Raw genomic sequence first — 15,710 nt, forward strand, 5'->3', positions numbered from 1 at the left:
CCTGGTTCACCAACTACTTCTCAGATAGAGTTCAGTGTGTCAAATCGGAGGGCCTGTTGTCCGGACCTCTGGCAGTCTCTATGGGGGTACCACAGGGTTCAATTCTTGGGCAGACTCTTTTCTCTGTATATATCAATGATGTCGCTCTTGCTGCGGGTGGTTCTCTGATCCACCTCTACGCAGACGACACAATTCTGTATACATCTGGCCCTTCTTTGGACACTGTGTTAACAAACCTCCAAACGAGCTTCAATGCCATACAACACTCCTTCCGTGGCCTCCAACTGCTTTTAAATGCTAGTAAATCTAAATGCATGCTCTTCAACCGATTGCTGCCCTCACCCGCCCGCCCGACTGGCATCACTACTCTGGACGGTTCTGACTTAGAATATGTAGACAACTACAAATACCTAGGTGTCTGGTTAGACTGTAAACTCTCCTTCCAGACTCACATTAAGTATCTCCAATCTAAAATTAAATCAAGAATCGGCAACCTATTTTGCAACAAAGCATCCTTCACTCATGCTGTCAAACATACCCTCGTAAAACTGACTATCCTACCGAACCTTGACTTTGGCGATGTCATTTACAAAATAGCCTCCAACACTCTACTCAGCAAATTGGATGTAGTCTATCACAGTGCCATCTGTTTTGTCACCAAAGCCCCATATACTACCCACCACTGCAACCTGTATGCTCTCATTGGCTGGCCCTCACTACATATTCTTCGCCAAACCCACTGGCTCCAGGTCATCTATAAGTCTTTGCTAGGCCTTATCTCAGCTCACTGGTCACCATAGCAACACCCACCCGTAGCATGCGCTCCAGCAGGTATATTTCACTGGTCATCCCCAAAGCCAACACCTCCTTTGGCCGCCTTCCCTTCCAGTTCTCTGCTGCCAATGATTGGAACGAATTGCAAAAATCACTGAAGCTGGAGACTTATATTACCCTCTCTAACTTTCAGAATCAGCTGTAAGAGCAGCTTACCGATCACTGTCTCTGTACACAGCCCATCTGTAAATAGCACACCCAACTACCTCCTCCCCATATTGTTATTTATGTATTTTTGCTCTTTTGCACCCCAGTATCTCTACTTGCACATCATCATCTGCACATCTATCACTCCAGTGTTAATGCTAAATTGTAATTATTTCGCCTCTAAGGCCTATTTATTGCCTTACCTCCCTAATCTTACTACATTTGCACACACTGTACATAGATTTTTCTATTGTGTTATTGACTGTACGTGTGTTTATCCCATATGTAACTCTGTTTTGTTGTTTTTGTAGGACAAATTGCTTTATCTTGGCCAGGTCGCAGTTGTAAATGAGAACCTGTTCTCAACTGGCCTATCTGGTTAAATAAAGGTGAAAATATAAAATAAATACAAAATTAAGCTTTTAAGTGGCTAGAAAATGGCAGAGGTTGTAATCTGATCTAAATTGTGTAACCAATGTGAATGTGAATATGTGAGGTGAAGGTTGAAGGATGTGCACTAGATTTCTGCATTGTATAATGCAGTGCACCCATTAGCAGTGACACAGCATGTTTCCTGCTGTTTGTTTTATTATCAGTATGTCCATATTGATCCCCATTTTAGGCCATTTGATAACACATTGACCCGTAATCTAAAAATAACAGTGATATTTCTATGTTCTTGTTTGACTTGGCTCTGATAAAGGGTTACATTTAGGCTTAGTGGCAACAGAGTGGTACTGGCATGGAGTTCAACCACCTCCGGATAGGAATACACAGAGGCACACAGTGGATTTCTGGAAATGCAATATGTTTTGGTGACAATTCCACCAGCTATACAATCTGTTTAACTCCTGGAAATGTTCTTGCAGGTGATATTTTTAGGGAAATGTCTTGTCAGACAGTTAGCAAGCATAATCTGCAAAATGTATTACATCATCTGAATAATCAGTGTTTGTTTTTCTCTGTCATCCAACTATTTTAACAACATCTTAACAATGCATTTCATCATGTAAACTAAGCACCCCCCCCCCCCTATATAACGTGGTTTGCCACTGACTATTCAGAATACAACAATGCAAAGTACCTGAAGTGTAAGTAAAAAACAAACTGTTAATATTTGTTATAAAACTGTTATAACCATAGACCACAGAGGTTATAACACAACATAAGAAACTAAAACATGGTCACCTCACATTTACTTATGTGTACGCCTAGTACCAGACCAATGGCCACATGAACCAGATTTGCCCTCATGTTTTTCTTTTTTTGTAGAAACATTTTGCAATACCGCTGAGAGAATTGTCAACCAGCTGTACCAAATCTAACTTTACTGAAGAAAGCAAGTGAGTGTGAAGCAGATCACAGCAGCTGGCTCTCTGGGAACTTTGCAGTTTATGTTGATTCTGAGGGAATGCGAGAGTCTCTCTGTCAGATGAAGGACTCTCTCCACTCATTCACCTCAGGGACAGGCAGAGAGAAGTGGAGCTCTCTATTCCCTTCTTTTCCACTCCTATACTCAAACGGGCTGTACAGTCATGAATTTCAGAGTATTAGTAATTTCTTCTACTGTATAGGCTGATGATGAAGAAGAAAGAGATGACGAACAGACAAACCTGTAGCATAATCTATGTGCCTCTCTTTGTCATTTAAATGAGCAGTTGTATACAGTTTAGATAATTTTATACCCTGAGAACACAGATGTATCCTTTTCCATTTGTGATGTTTTTTAACACAGAGCATATACTGTATCTTTTATTTTTGGAGAAATATAGAAATCTTTATTTTCTGTGTTAAATTCCTTCATAAATGAATTCTTCCTCTGATACTGTGATCATAAAATACAATATTTCTTGAAAAAGTATATATTTTTTAAATAAACAGTCAAATACTTGTGATTTGACAAAGAGTTATTGGGTATCATAAAGGGAGGATTAGGGCCCTGTCTCTGGGATACTCGATCAGCAGCCAACAACACACTTCTCAAAAAGTGAAAGACAAAGCCTGCCATCTGCTGGTATAAAAAACAAACTTAAAGTAACCCAGACAGACCATAGGTCTAAACTACTGAAGCTGTTTCTAGATGAGTAGGTACATGCAATCAATGCTTCTGCTACATAATAGAGTTATCTTAAAAACTGCACCAGGTCTATCAAAATGTTTTAATATTTTTTTTTCAAAAATATGTACTGTAACATATAATCCCACAACACTGGATGCGTAGCAAAAGCCAGCCAACATGTTTTTATTGCTGTGTGGAAATTTAAAAACAGGCTAAAATAATTATACCTTTGGTTCCTGCTGCCATGCTTCTTTTGGGGGTTCTGCCATAATTAGGCCAGCACAGCACTCATATCCAGAGCAATGTGAATCAAGCAGTGCAGGGGTGCCTTTTACTGTAGCTAGGCTGGCCTAAGTTTACTATGCTGTTCTATTGTCAATTTCCCTAATTTCCAATTATTTCAGGAAGAGGAATTGCATTTTTAATACTGTATTGCATTTTTAACCCACCATATCCAGTGTCCCTTTGGTTATTCTGGCTCTTTAATATATTACATTTTCATGTATAGATATTTAAATATTAGTAGAGCCGGATTACCGAACAGGCATGAAGGGCTCCGACCCCCAGGCCCCCCCCCCCACAACAAATTGGGTTGTGGATAATTTATGATAGCAAAATTTGTAGAATTGAAAACTTCAAAATGCTCTCTCAGCCTCATGGCAAAATGTGAGCAATAGCATGAGATGAGCTATAAAACAGCACATTTTTCTCTCTGACCCATAGAAAATGTGTAGACATTCAGGAAATTAGCTTTAAAACTGCAACATTTTCTCATAGCCTCCTGACAAAATGTCTAGAATAGCATTATAAAACAGCAAATTTTTTCAATGTGTTTAAATGGAGGAAGTAATAAATAAATGCATTAAAATAGAAAACACTTTTGAAAGAACGTAGGACACATGTATGATTTTGACAGTGCTTACTGAAGGTCTATAGACAAGTGCTATATCTGTGGACCTTTTTCATTACGCCACTATACCCACTGGGCAAAAACTGGTTGAATCAACATTGTTTCCACTTCATTTCAACAGACAATTTCTATTTGATTACGTTGAATCAATGTAGAAAACTGATTGGATTTGCAAAAAGTCATCAATATAAGAGAATTTCGTATTTTATTCACACAACTTTTAACTTAAATCCTATGATAGGGTATAATGTTGGTTGATTTCACGTTGAATTCATGTTAGTTGACAACTCAACCAAATGTAATTCAAAACTAGACATTTAATTGAAGTATGTAATTCCTCTCTTGAGCTGTGGGGATGTCAACCAGCAGAGGGAGCATGGGGATTATAAATGGAATGGGATACAATCATTGGTTAATATACACCTACACGAAAGTCATACTGGACAGTGATCCTCAATCTCCATGTTATAGTATCCACATACCAGTTTGCATAACGGAGAATGTTTATTTATCAGAAAAGTAATGACAGAGTGGAAAGGAAATGTCTGAATGTAAGACATGATTTTGTTTGCTCTATTGACCCAGTTTTGTCATTGTCATTGCCTGTTATCATTGTTTGCTAAATCCCCACAGAGCTCCAAATGTATTATGGATTATCTCAAACATCCTTGGATTTGTTGGCAGCATTCCTTTGTGCATCCTTATCGTGCACCTGGAGGCATTGTGTATAATCTTCCTTCTAGGAGAGGATACTGTCATAATTATCCTACCTCTTGTGTCAGGACCAATATAAAAAACAGTAGCAATTTCCTTTAAACTGTAGTCTACTAATCCTAGACATCATATATGAACACATTCTTGTCTATTGATGTTCTGTATTATGTTATTCTGTATTATGTTTCATGTTTGGTGTGGACCCCAGGAAGAGTAGCTGCTGCTTTCGCAACAGCTGATGGGGATCCTAATAAAATACCCAAATAAATAGATTTATCACAATCCAGTTAAATTGTTAAAATAGCACGAGTTAGACGTCTAGAATTGTTCATTTCCTTTCTCTTCATTGCCTTTCTTCTCTAAACCAATCCCGTTCCGTTTAACATATTCCCTGTTTCTGTTCAAGGTCCAACCAGCATCCAGTTTGCGTGTGTGCTAACGTTAATCAACATACAGAACGAAAAAGCTTGGTAGAGTTAAGATGGCGGCATGTGGGTGAGGAGGCTGTAGTTCTAAGCTCGGGATTTTTTGTCATAAAATATTTATATGAATCCTTACATATACAGATATCGAGAAAATAACATTTCCCAGACACATTTGTGTGTTCATTTGGATTGGATCCATGACATCCATACACTTCGTGGTTCACCCGTTGCCCGGGACTGAGGACCAGCTCAATGACAGGTATTTGTTGCGGGCGTGGAAAATAAGGGTTTAAATCAATTTATGTGTAGGGTGTGGCACCCGACGATTATGTATTTGTTTCGAAGCAATGTTCATATTGTCATGTGTATTTCAATCGAACAATTTTCGACCACATTACCGTTCTTGAAGTAAGGCCCGGAATCTTGAACAAGCCTCTTCAACGTAGCTAACGACGTTAGCTAGCCTGCTAGGCTAATAAGCTAGTTAGCCAGAGCTAGCAGCAGTTAACGGAGTTGTTTCGTTCGTTCTCTGACTCTGCCTGGAATGATTGGCCGATGGTCAGAGTTGAGATGGACAATGCGGCTTGGGGGATGGGGGGTACGTCGGTGATTATGGCATTGTAATGATCCGTCAATGTTTTTTTGCATTTGACATTGTGTATGTCATGTTAACTACCTTTTGGATATCTTATTGTCGACTATCCAGTTGGCCAGCTCAACGGAACCATTGAAGATGTAGCTAGCTAGTTAAGTGGCTAATAAGCTAGCTAATGTATTAGTCACTGCTAGATAACGTTAGCTAAGCTAGCCACACTTGTGGCAATATGTTTGCTTGCTAGTTAGGTACCGTTATCCAGCCAACCAATTGTAAGCTAACATTGGATTGCTTATTTGCTACTTGTTTATCTAGCCAACGACGTTAGTTAACTAACAAACGTTAGTCGACCAACTAATATTGTTCCTCGTGAACTTGCAACTTGTCTAGTTAAATTAAAAAAATTACATCAGCCCGTTTTCAACGTCATATTCATAATCTCCAGCATCAAACCAATACAGTATGTGAAAACAGCGCTTTTCTATGATATGTGGTTTAAAAAGATAAGGTACTAAAAAATGCTTCTCTGTGACATTGCAGGTAGGATTAAAAGTAAAACAATTATGACTTACAAAACCTGCAACGAGTTTCTAGGCCAAGGGTGTCTTTTCTTGGCCCCCATGTCACCGCGAATCTCACACTGTTTGAAAATCACTGTTGAAGATATAATTTGGTAGCAAGACCTTTATAACTTTGTATTCTTTTAAGTACAAAACAGAAATGCGCCGTTTTCACATATGCTGGACATAATAAAAATGAGGTTGAAAGTGGTGGAGTTGGCCTTTTTCAAATGACAATTTTTTAAAGGCATTAGCTTAAGAGAGACAAGGACCAGCTATGAACAGTTGACTGTCTGTCTTGTGACCTGCATTTTGCTCTGTAGGTGATTTATAGTAAACCTATTTATATCATCCATTGAGATTGAACTGATTAATGGGCCGTTCTACTTTAAGACAGAGATTGGGATGTTGGAAAAGCACACATTGAATGACCTTGAATTAAAAGCCAGGATATGACATATGAAGCTAGGATTTTGTACTTGTGTAGAATCCAGGTCTGTACCATTGGCCACCTGCTTGGGCCTAATTGACCAAGATGGTTCAGTTGACTTAACCTGGGCCTAATACAATCATGTTGGCTGATGTGGAATGACAATCATTCCCCAAGTAAGCCATATCTTTTACAAGCTGCTAGCACAGGCAATGGCATGCATTCACATTTACTATATGGTCACCATGTGCTAATATATCCCCCTACTGCTCAACTGTAGTTGTCTTACCAAAGAGGTGTTTATTACCATAGTTGTCAAGAGGCATACTTTTATCCCAAATAAATAGGATATTTGCTTATAGGTTGTGACTCACAAGCCAGTCTCATGGACTGCTCTTGCCTCGACTGTTCAGGATGTCTTTTCATGACCCAGATGAGTACACTAATTCTTCTCTGACTGGATCAAACAGTATTTTTGTACAGGTTAGGAGGAGAACATTAGGTTTAGAATACGCAAACACATTTCTTGCAGACTAAAAGAACCCTTCTGTCCTGTTGATGTTAGTTTTTAATGGCTCTGGGTGGTTTGCCTCATATATCAAGACAGTGTTGCTGGCTCATTGTTTATCTTCTGCTGACGGACTGGTTCCTGTCGCTGGACAACCGGCCGGGCCATGCCTTATAAGTCATTGCCATCCATTGGCTTGTCCACTGGGCTTGCTTGACAGGAAATGTCATTTGGCGTAGGCCTATTACTTAAACTTTCACCCCTTACAGCTTGCATTCTACTGTCTGATAGCCTTTCCCCGTTGCAACAATCTTTGACAAGATTTGTCCACTTTCTGCGGCTGACTTTTTGTATGATATCAGCCTTGGTGTATTGACTTGCTCCCTTGAGCATATGGATTAATTAAATGTTTGTTCTCTTCACCTGTTTCCTGTCAACATAACCATTGTTGTACTTAAACCATTAAATTGAGAATCAATGCTTTCAGTAGTGTAGCCTATAGCAGTTGAAGCTCTGTTTAAACAATTGTTGATCCTATTTGACCTGTCATTTCATAGCAAGCAAAAGGAGTAAGGAATGTGCCTGGTTCACTCGTTGAGAGAATAGATGCTAGAGCTGAAACAAAGTAAAGCTGTCAGCCTGCCATGTTTTACACGACATGGTTTTTAAACTTACTTAGAATCAAAGATTTTGCAGGTCTAAGATGGTGACAGTTAAGGTCTTGGAGTTGTACTAAATAATCACTCTGCTAAACTTGTACTAAAAAGAATGGTCACAATAGTACTGATGTACAGTTGAAGTCGGAAGTTTACGTACACGTAGGTTGGAGTCATTAAAACTAGTTTTACAACCACTCCACAAATTTCTTGTTTACAAACTATAGTTTTGGCAAGTCGGTTAGGACATCCACTTTGCATGACATTAGTAATTTTACAACAATTGTTTAGACAGATTTATTTAACTTATAATTCACTGTATCACAATTCCAGTGGGTCAGAAGTTTACGTTCACTAAGTTGACTGTGCCTTTAAACAGCTTGGAAAATTCTGAAAATGATGTCATGGCTTTAGAAGCTTCTGACAGGCTAATTGACATCATTTGAGTCAATTGGAGGTGTACCTGTGGATGTATTTCAAGGCCTACCTTCAAACTCAGTGCCTCTTTGCTTGACATCATAGGAAAATCAAAAGAAATCAGCCAAGACCTCAGAAAGAAAATTGTAGACTTCCACAAGTCTGGTTCATCCTTGGGAGCAATTTCCAAACACCTGAAGGTACCATGTTCATCTGTACAAACAATAATAGTACGCAAGTATAAACATCATGGGACCACGCAGCCATCATACCGCTCAGGAAGGAGACATGTTCTGTCTCCTAGAGATGAACGTACTTTGGTGAGAAAAGTGCTAATCAATCCCAGAACAACAGCAAAGAACCTTGTGAAGATGCTGGAGGAAATGGGTACAAAAGTATCTCTATCCACTGTAAAATGAGACCTATATCGACCTAACCTGAAAGGCCGCTTAGCAAGGAAGAAGCCACTGCTCCAAAACTGCCATAAAAAAGCCAGACTACGGTTTGCAACTGCACATGGGGACAAAGATCGTACTTTTTGGAGAAATGTCTTCTGGTCTGATGAAACAAAAATCGAACTGTTTGGCTATAATGACCATCGTTATGTTTGGAGGATAAAGGGGGAGGCTTGCAAGCCGAAGACCATCATCCCAACCGGGAAGCACAGGGGTGGCAGCATCATGTTGTGGGGGTGCTTTGCTGCTGGAGACACTGGTGCACTTCACAAAATAAATGGCATCACAAGGAAAGAGAATTGCGTGGATATATTGAAGCAATATTTCAAGACATCAGTCAGGAAGTTAAAGGTTGGTCGCAAATTGGTCTTCCAAATGGACTTTTGACCCCAAGCATACTTCCGAAGTTGTTGCAAGATGGCTAAAGGACAACAAATTCAAGGTATTGTAGTGGCCATCAAAGCCCTGACCTCAATCCTATAGAAAATGTGTGGGCAGAACAGAAAAAGTGTGTGCGAGCAAGGATGCCTATAAACCTGACTCAGTTACACCAGCTCTGTCAGGAGGAATGGGCCAAAATTCACCCAACTTATTGTGGGAAGCTTGTGGAAGGCTACTTGAAACGTTTGACCCAAGTTAAACAATTTAAAGGCAATGCTACCAAATACACTCAATTAGTATGTAAACTTCTGACCCACTGGGAATGTGATGAATGAAATAAAAGCTAAAATAAATCATTTTGACATTTCACATTCTTAAAATAAAGTGGTGATCCTAACTGACCTAAGACAGGGAATTTTTACTCTGATTAAATGTCAGGAATTGTGAAAAACTGAGTTTAAATGTATTTGGCTAAGGTGTATGTAAACTTCCGACTTCAACTGTAGCTCCGCACATTCCCTGTCTCTTGACTTTGGGAATGACCTGCCCGCTTGCATCCTGGGAGTGAAGGCAACAGTCCCAATGCAGTGCATATGGTTATACACACCATGCTAACTGTTTAGCTATACTGCTATTTAGATTTTTTTTTTAAATTTAAGCTGGTGAGCAATTTTGATACTATTGTCATCAGTATTTGAGATTCTCATCGGACTTCTTGTTAATGTCGTGCAAGCAGATGCCATGCTCCTTATAGTCTACACAGAGTACAGACTAGTAGAAATGTCCTCATTGGCCATGGATTTCCAGACTGTTAATTGCACAGATTCACACCGTGAACGGGAATGAACAATCTCACTAATGTCAATATTTTTTATTTAATTTTTATCCTTAACAGACTTCGTGAAGTGTCGGAGAAACTCAACAAATACAACTTTAACAGGTAAGACCTGAAAATGATGTATTTTATTTTAACTGTGGAATTATCAGCAAATGTATTATTCAGCCATGTCTTTCAGCAGGGACCACACTCCACAGATAAATATATAGCGGTTTCATAGCTTTTCTACATGTTAACATTCACTACATTGTCTGTCTCCAATGCAGTCATCCACACCTCAACCTGCTGGAGCAGGCCACCTTAAAACAGTGTGTAGTTGGACCAAACCATGCTGGCTTTCTGCTTGAGGTAACATTGAAGGATTTATGTATATTACAATCATTAACATTTGAGCTGTACTGCCTCTACATTTTGGATGGAGGTTGTGAATCCAAGTGGCACCATATTTCCTATACAGTGCACACTTGGACAGTGTCTGTTTTTGTAATAATAATAAGAGCACCATTTATTAATAAAACAAATATTTTAGTGTTTTGTGACATGCCATCACCTTTTCCTTTTTGATAATATGTAGTAATTTCTTTCTTTCCAGGATGGACGTGTGTGTCGGATCAGCTTTGCTGTCCAGCCTGATCGTCTGGAGCTTACCAAACCAGATGGCAACGATGGGTGAGACTGTTTACACTAGGAAAATAGTTTCATCCTAATGGAGTTTGGTAGAACTTTATATACCAGGGGTTGCATTAGCTTTCAGAAATTGGTGTTTTCAAAACATATACCATAAAAAAATCTGCGTTTTAAACCATTTCACCTGCGTTTTTATATTGAATTTTTGTTAGTTTTTTTGCTTCAGTTGAGTGATAAACTATATAGTTGCACGCCCCTTTTCTTCACTCAAAATACATTAGTGCAGCACATTCGGCAGAAAATAGTTTTCATCCGATGATAACAGAAGTGCAATGCTATTTGGCTAGTAAATTAGTTTGCAATGAAAAAGCAAGGTATTTTTTTGCAAAAACGATGGGTGGCCGTCATATTTGTAATGTTTGTCATCGAAAGAATGTAGCCAGCTACATTTCCTAATGTTTTGGCTGATGATAATCTTGCTTTGTAACTTGTTACTGTAAAAACTACACTGGAGGAAAGTACCAAACACATCATATCAGTCAGAGCGCTGTCTGGTGATCCTATGAGAGAACAGAGATTTCATCTGAGTGGAGAAGTGCAACTGAAGCATAAAAATGAGTCCTTTTACATTCTTGATTTAGAGCGAACCCTGACTGAAGCCGAGCAGAATTGACAATAAGAAGCGGTTTAGATCTGCATTTACAAAACGCAGCAAGATATTTTTTTTGCCTTGACTCCTGCATGCTGAAGCCTAGCAATGGTGAGTCCTGCGAGTTGAGTTCCAGAGTTCTTACTAAGTACTTAGGCCTACTAGTTGAATGGTTTCATTATGTTATTATTTAGTCACTTAAAACACTATGACAAATGAAAGACCAGAAAGTGACTGTGTTGAGGTGTTTTGCATCATGGACAATGTGTGTTTTATAGATAAGTAATTGGTATTTTATTCCATCTCTGCAATTTACTGTCCCAAACAAAAACTAGACAAAACAAAGCTCGCAATGGTATTTTAGCATTTAGGAAATCTAGGCTGCGTTCTGAAAGCCAATTGCATTTATGAATTTGCTTTTCTTAGTTTTATTTTGTATGAACAAGAATGCCTTTTTAGCTGTTGCTCGGGATTGTGTTGGTGGCCAGCATGCATTTGTGAGTTTCATTGATACCATATATGTCTTACCAGCAGAACAGCGTCAAACCGTGAACTAGGCCCTCTAGTTGCAAAGCATGCAAGTGAATCAGCCTGAGAAAGACTGGTGAATAATGCGACTGGTTTACTTTAAGTTTTTTGCAGAGCACATGTTTTGTTGCCTGGCACGGTGAAATAAGCTGAACTTTTCAAAAGAAAATGAGATGGTTTCAAATGGTAAAAGCTTTGCAGTCAGCTGCATTGTGGGTTACTGGAAAGCCTTACTGTGGAAAAAGCACTGCACATTTTCAATCAGTAACTTTGACAGCTGACTGAACAAAGCTTCCACTCAGAATAATATCCAGTCACACTCCTCACTATATTTGGCCAGGTCGCAATTGTAAATGAGAACGTGTTCTCAATTTGCCTACCTGGTTAAATAAAGGTGAAATAAAAAATAAAATAAATAAATTTCATTTTTTTAGTGTCATACTTGTGTAATAAATGATAAACAAATGTACATTTTTACAGGTTTGTTTTATTTCTGCAGAAGTCTGCACAATTCCTTTCATTGTTAGGCCTACTATACTCAGTTGCTAAATAAAACACTTCTATATTTTGTGTTTTGCTAAAATGCCTAATAGTAAAATGTATCTGCATTCTTTCATTGGGAAGCAATTCACAATATATTGAGATACTGTGTACAAAGGAGTCATGGGTTTGAATCTCAGAGGACAATGCTGTTATGGTCAGTCTCAGGCGTTGCTCATGATTTGGTGGCAAGTATGTAATGCAGTTGACTCAATTAAACGTAGACTGCAGCATATTCATACATCCATGTACAATAGACATCACATTTAACACAATACACTCCGATGATATCAAATTCTTATTTTAGGAGTTAGCAATCGCAGCCCTAAAAAATCCCAAGAACCTTTAAAAAGGAATAAGTCTTGAAGGCGGAACGAGTTGCAGCCAATTCTGATTCCTGAGGGTGTTGCCATGCTAGTCTCCATTTCCCCGGTAGTTTTTTTTAATTTTATTTTTTACCTTAAACATAAAAATGTAAAAGCCCTAAGACATGGGCCACAACCTGGGATTTCCACTCCCAGGTTGTCGTCTTAATCTTCGGTCCCATTATGTGGGACTACTAGGTATGTAGTAACTGATCTGATCTCCCGTCTTTTGTTTCCAGTTCAAAGTTGAGTGGCAGTGGTTCAGGGACAGGAAGGAGCTCCAGGCCAGGCAGGACTAGTGATCCTCCCTGGTTCCTGTCTGGCTCTGACACACTGGGCAGACTGGCAGGCAACACCCTTGGGTAAGTTCTGGCAGTAAGGGCCCTCAGGAAAAACCTCCCCTAGACGCACTCGGGTAAAGTCGTTATATGCTTCATGTGCATTAGCGCCACTTAGGCCTAGACAAAGACAGCTGCAGGAGGACTGCTGAAGGCATTATTACTATCCAGGATTCAGGTATTGTCCATGTAAAATGAGATGACGTGGTCAGAATCAGACCTTGTAGCACAGAGTTGTCCTGGAAATTGGGACCTTCAATCCAAAGCAGCAGCAGCTCTGAGGTTAAAGGCAATAACATAAAATACCTATTGAGCTTTGATAGAAATGTGCTGTGGGCTGATTGTGAATGACACTAGGTGAAAGCAATCTACCATCCTCCATAGTTTTTTCCACCTTGTTTTTTTTTCTTACTTTACTGGCCCCTTAATTATGAGATTTAATGTAGTCAAATTCATCTTTCAAAAATGACAAGACATTTGCTACCAAACAATTTCTTCCAAATTGCGGTATGCATAAATACCCTAGGACCTCTGCTCTCTCTGTGAAAGCCAGCTGTCCCACGGTTAATTGCTAATCCAGTGTGCAGGCAGACAGCCGTGTGTTGAGTTGAGAGTTTCTGCTGTGTGGCTGACTGCTGTGCCTGACCTTCGCCTTGTGCTATAACAGGAGTCGCTGGAGCTCCGGGGTGAATGGTGGATCAGGTGGAGGTGGCGGCGGCAGCAGCAGTGTAGGAGGTGCAGGGGGAGGAGGTGTAGGAGGAGCGGTCAGTGGAGGAGGTGGTGGAGGCTCCTCTGGGAGGTCGTCTACAGCTGCCAGGGACTCGAGACGTCAGACCAGGGTGATCCGCACAGGGAGGGACCGGGGCTCTGGTCTCCTGGGTAGCCAGCCCCAGCCTGTCATCCCTGCCTCGGTCATCCCAGAGGAACTCATCTCCCAGGTTAGACCCACTGTCTGTCCTCAACTACATTTATTTATATTCTGGAAGTGACCTCACCATATGACAATTTTATTGCTTGACCAGAGCCCCTCATTAATTTTATAAAGAGCCTCAACACATGGCCTTCACTTCTCTCTGGTGCTCAGTCACCACCGTCACATGGTTGATTTCTGGGTGGTGATCTTCATGTTGCCTCCCCTCTTCCCCAGGCTCAGGTGGTCCTCCAGGGGAAGTCTAGGAGTGTGATCATCCGGGAGCTCCAGAGGACCAATCTGGATGTCAACCTGGCCGTCAATAACCTACTGAGCAGAGACGATGAGGACGGTGACGATGGCGATGACACAGCCAGCGAGTCCTACCTCCCTGGAGGTACCACTTTATTTCACCTTGATGTGTATTCTACAGCTTTGTCTCATTAGGATGATAATCTATTGCAAGAAAGACTCAACATGGCAGCTTTGTATGAAGGAGCAGAGGGCTCTCAAACCGTTTGGTCTGGTATAAGGGGCTTATGTGAACGCTTTATGTAGATAGTTGGTATTTGCTACATTTGTGATTTGATACATTTGTGAAACCGAAGGAGTTTTCACAAAAATTCTAAATGCAAACGTCTTTATTAACCTATGGGTTTGACCCTTGCCTGATGGGACAGTAATAGTTATGTCATAAACATCCCTCTCTTTTGTGTTGACCTTACAGAGGACCTGATGTCCTTGCTGGACGCTGACATCCACTCAGCCCACCCCAGTGTCATCATCGATGCTGACGCCATGTTCTCTGAGGACATCAGCTACTTCGGCTACCCCTCCTTCAGACGCTCCTCCCTGTCCCGCCTGGGCTCCTCGCGAGGTAACTGACCACACGGCACTCAGAGCTGCTGCCTAGGGACCATCATCCTCCTCTGTAGTCGGGAGGTGGAGATTGAAATCATATTTATCTTCCTAAATAGTAGTAGTTGTAGTAACAAGTTACCTTATCCGTTACCTAAATGGATGTAAGATTACTTTTCACCATATATAGTATATGCTTTTAGTTCTCTGATAGTCGAGGTATATTGTTAAAGTCAATACTAGTCTTTCCTTTTCAACTTGTCGGCAAAGCCAATGTGGTGTTGTGAATGTGTGTTCAGTGTGCTGCATGGCCATAATGCCTGTTCTTCAGTGAGCCCTCTGAGAAAGGCCCGCTAGACCCTGTCATTACAGGCACCACTCTCTACTGCAGCCTTATGCTGTAGGATAAACCCTCTCCCTTGTAATGCATGTCTATCTCTACTCTATCCTGACCTGTCCTCCTACCTCACATTTCAACATGTGAGTGTGCAGACAGACACCACTATTAACTTTCCCCTTTTTACTGCCAAAACCCCCTTATTTGCATAATTCCAAAAACAAATCTCTTTAATTTGTTGATGGGTCTTCCCCAGAGAGTGGCTTACTTTTATCCCACTGGTGTGACCCCATTGCCATACCAGTTCTCCTTCTTCCCTTAGAGCGTGACTCAGAGCTGTTGCGTGAGCGTGAGTCTGTGTTGAGGTTGCGGGAGCGGAGGTGGCTGGATGGGGCCTCGTTTGACACAGAGAGGGGCTCCACCAGCCGCGAGGGGGAGCCCAGCCTGGACAAGAAGAACATCCCCGTCCAGAGCCCTGTCTCTCTGGGCGAGGAGCTGCAGTGGTGGCCTGACAAGGTGGGAGGATGAGGATATTGATCGATTGGTTGATGGAATAATTTGATTAAAGGGAAGGTCCACTCATTTTGGTGTTCATTGATGTGATGTCAATAAAGCTTGTTCAGGGAACA

The 15,710-nt window shown here is 40.6% G+C and overlaps 1 protein-coding gene across 5 annotated transcripts in view; it reads left to right on the plus strand.

Moving 5' to 3' along the window:
- Positions 1–5,132: 5,132 nt before the first annotated feature.
- LOC120031034 (E3 ubiquitin-protein ligase UBR5-like) overlaps positions 5,133–15,710 on the plus strand; it is a 46,539-nt gene continuing 35,961 nt past the window's right edge. For 4 of the 5 annotated variants that reach the window (XM_038976563.1, XM_038976564.1, XM_038976566.1 and 1 more), the window contains exons 1-9: positions 5,133–5,348; positions 9,987–10,031; positions 10,196–10,277; positions 10,522–10,598; positions 12,878–13,000; positions 13,644–13,914; positions 14,124–14,283; positions 14,614–14,763; positions 15,386–15,597. In XM_038976563.1, coding sequence (XP_038832491.1) covers positions 5,287–5,348; positions 9,987–10,031; positions 10,196–10,277; positions 10,522–10,598; positions 12,878–13,000; positions 13,644–13,914; positions 14,124–14,283; positions 14,614–14,763; positions 15,386–15,597 — 1,182 coding nt within the window. In that variant the 5' untranslated portion in view covers positions 5,133–5,286. The remainder of the gene's footprint in view (positions 5,349–9,986; positions 10,032–10,195; positions 10,278–10,521; positions 10,599–12,877; positions 13,001–13,643; positions 13,915–14,123; positions 14,284–14,613; positions 14,764–15,385; positions 15,598–15,710) is intronic. The other variant, XM_038976565.1, reaches the window with a different exon arrangement.

This window comes from Salvelinus namaycush, chromosome 37 (genome assembly GCF_016432855.1).
Source record: "Salvelinus namaycush isolate Seneca chromosome 37, SaNama_1.0, whole genome shotgun sequence".
NCBI lineage: Eukaryota > Metazoa > Chordata > Actinopteri > Salmoniformes > Salmonidae > Salvelinus > Salvelinus namaycush.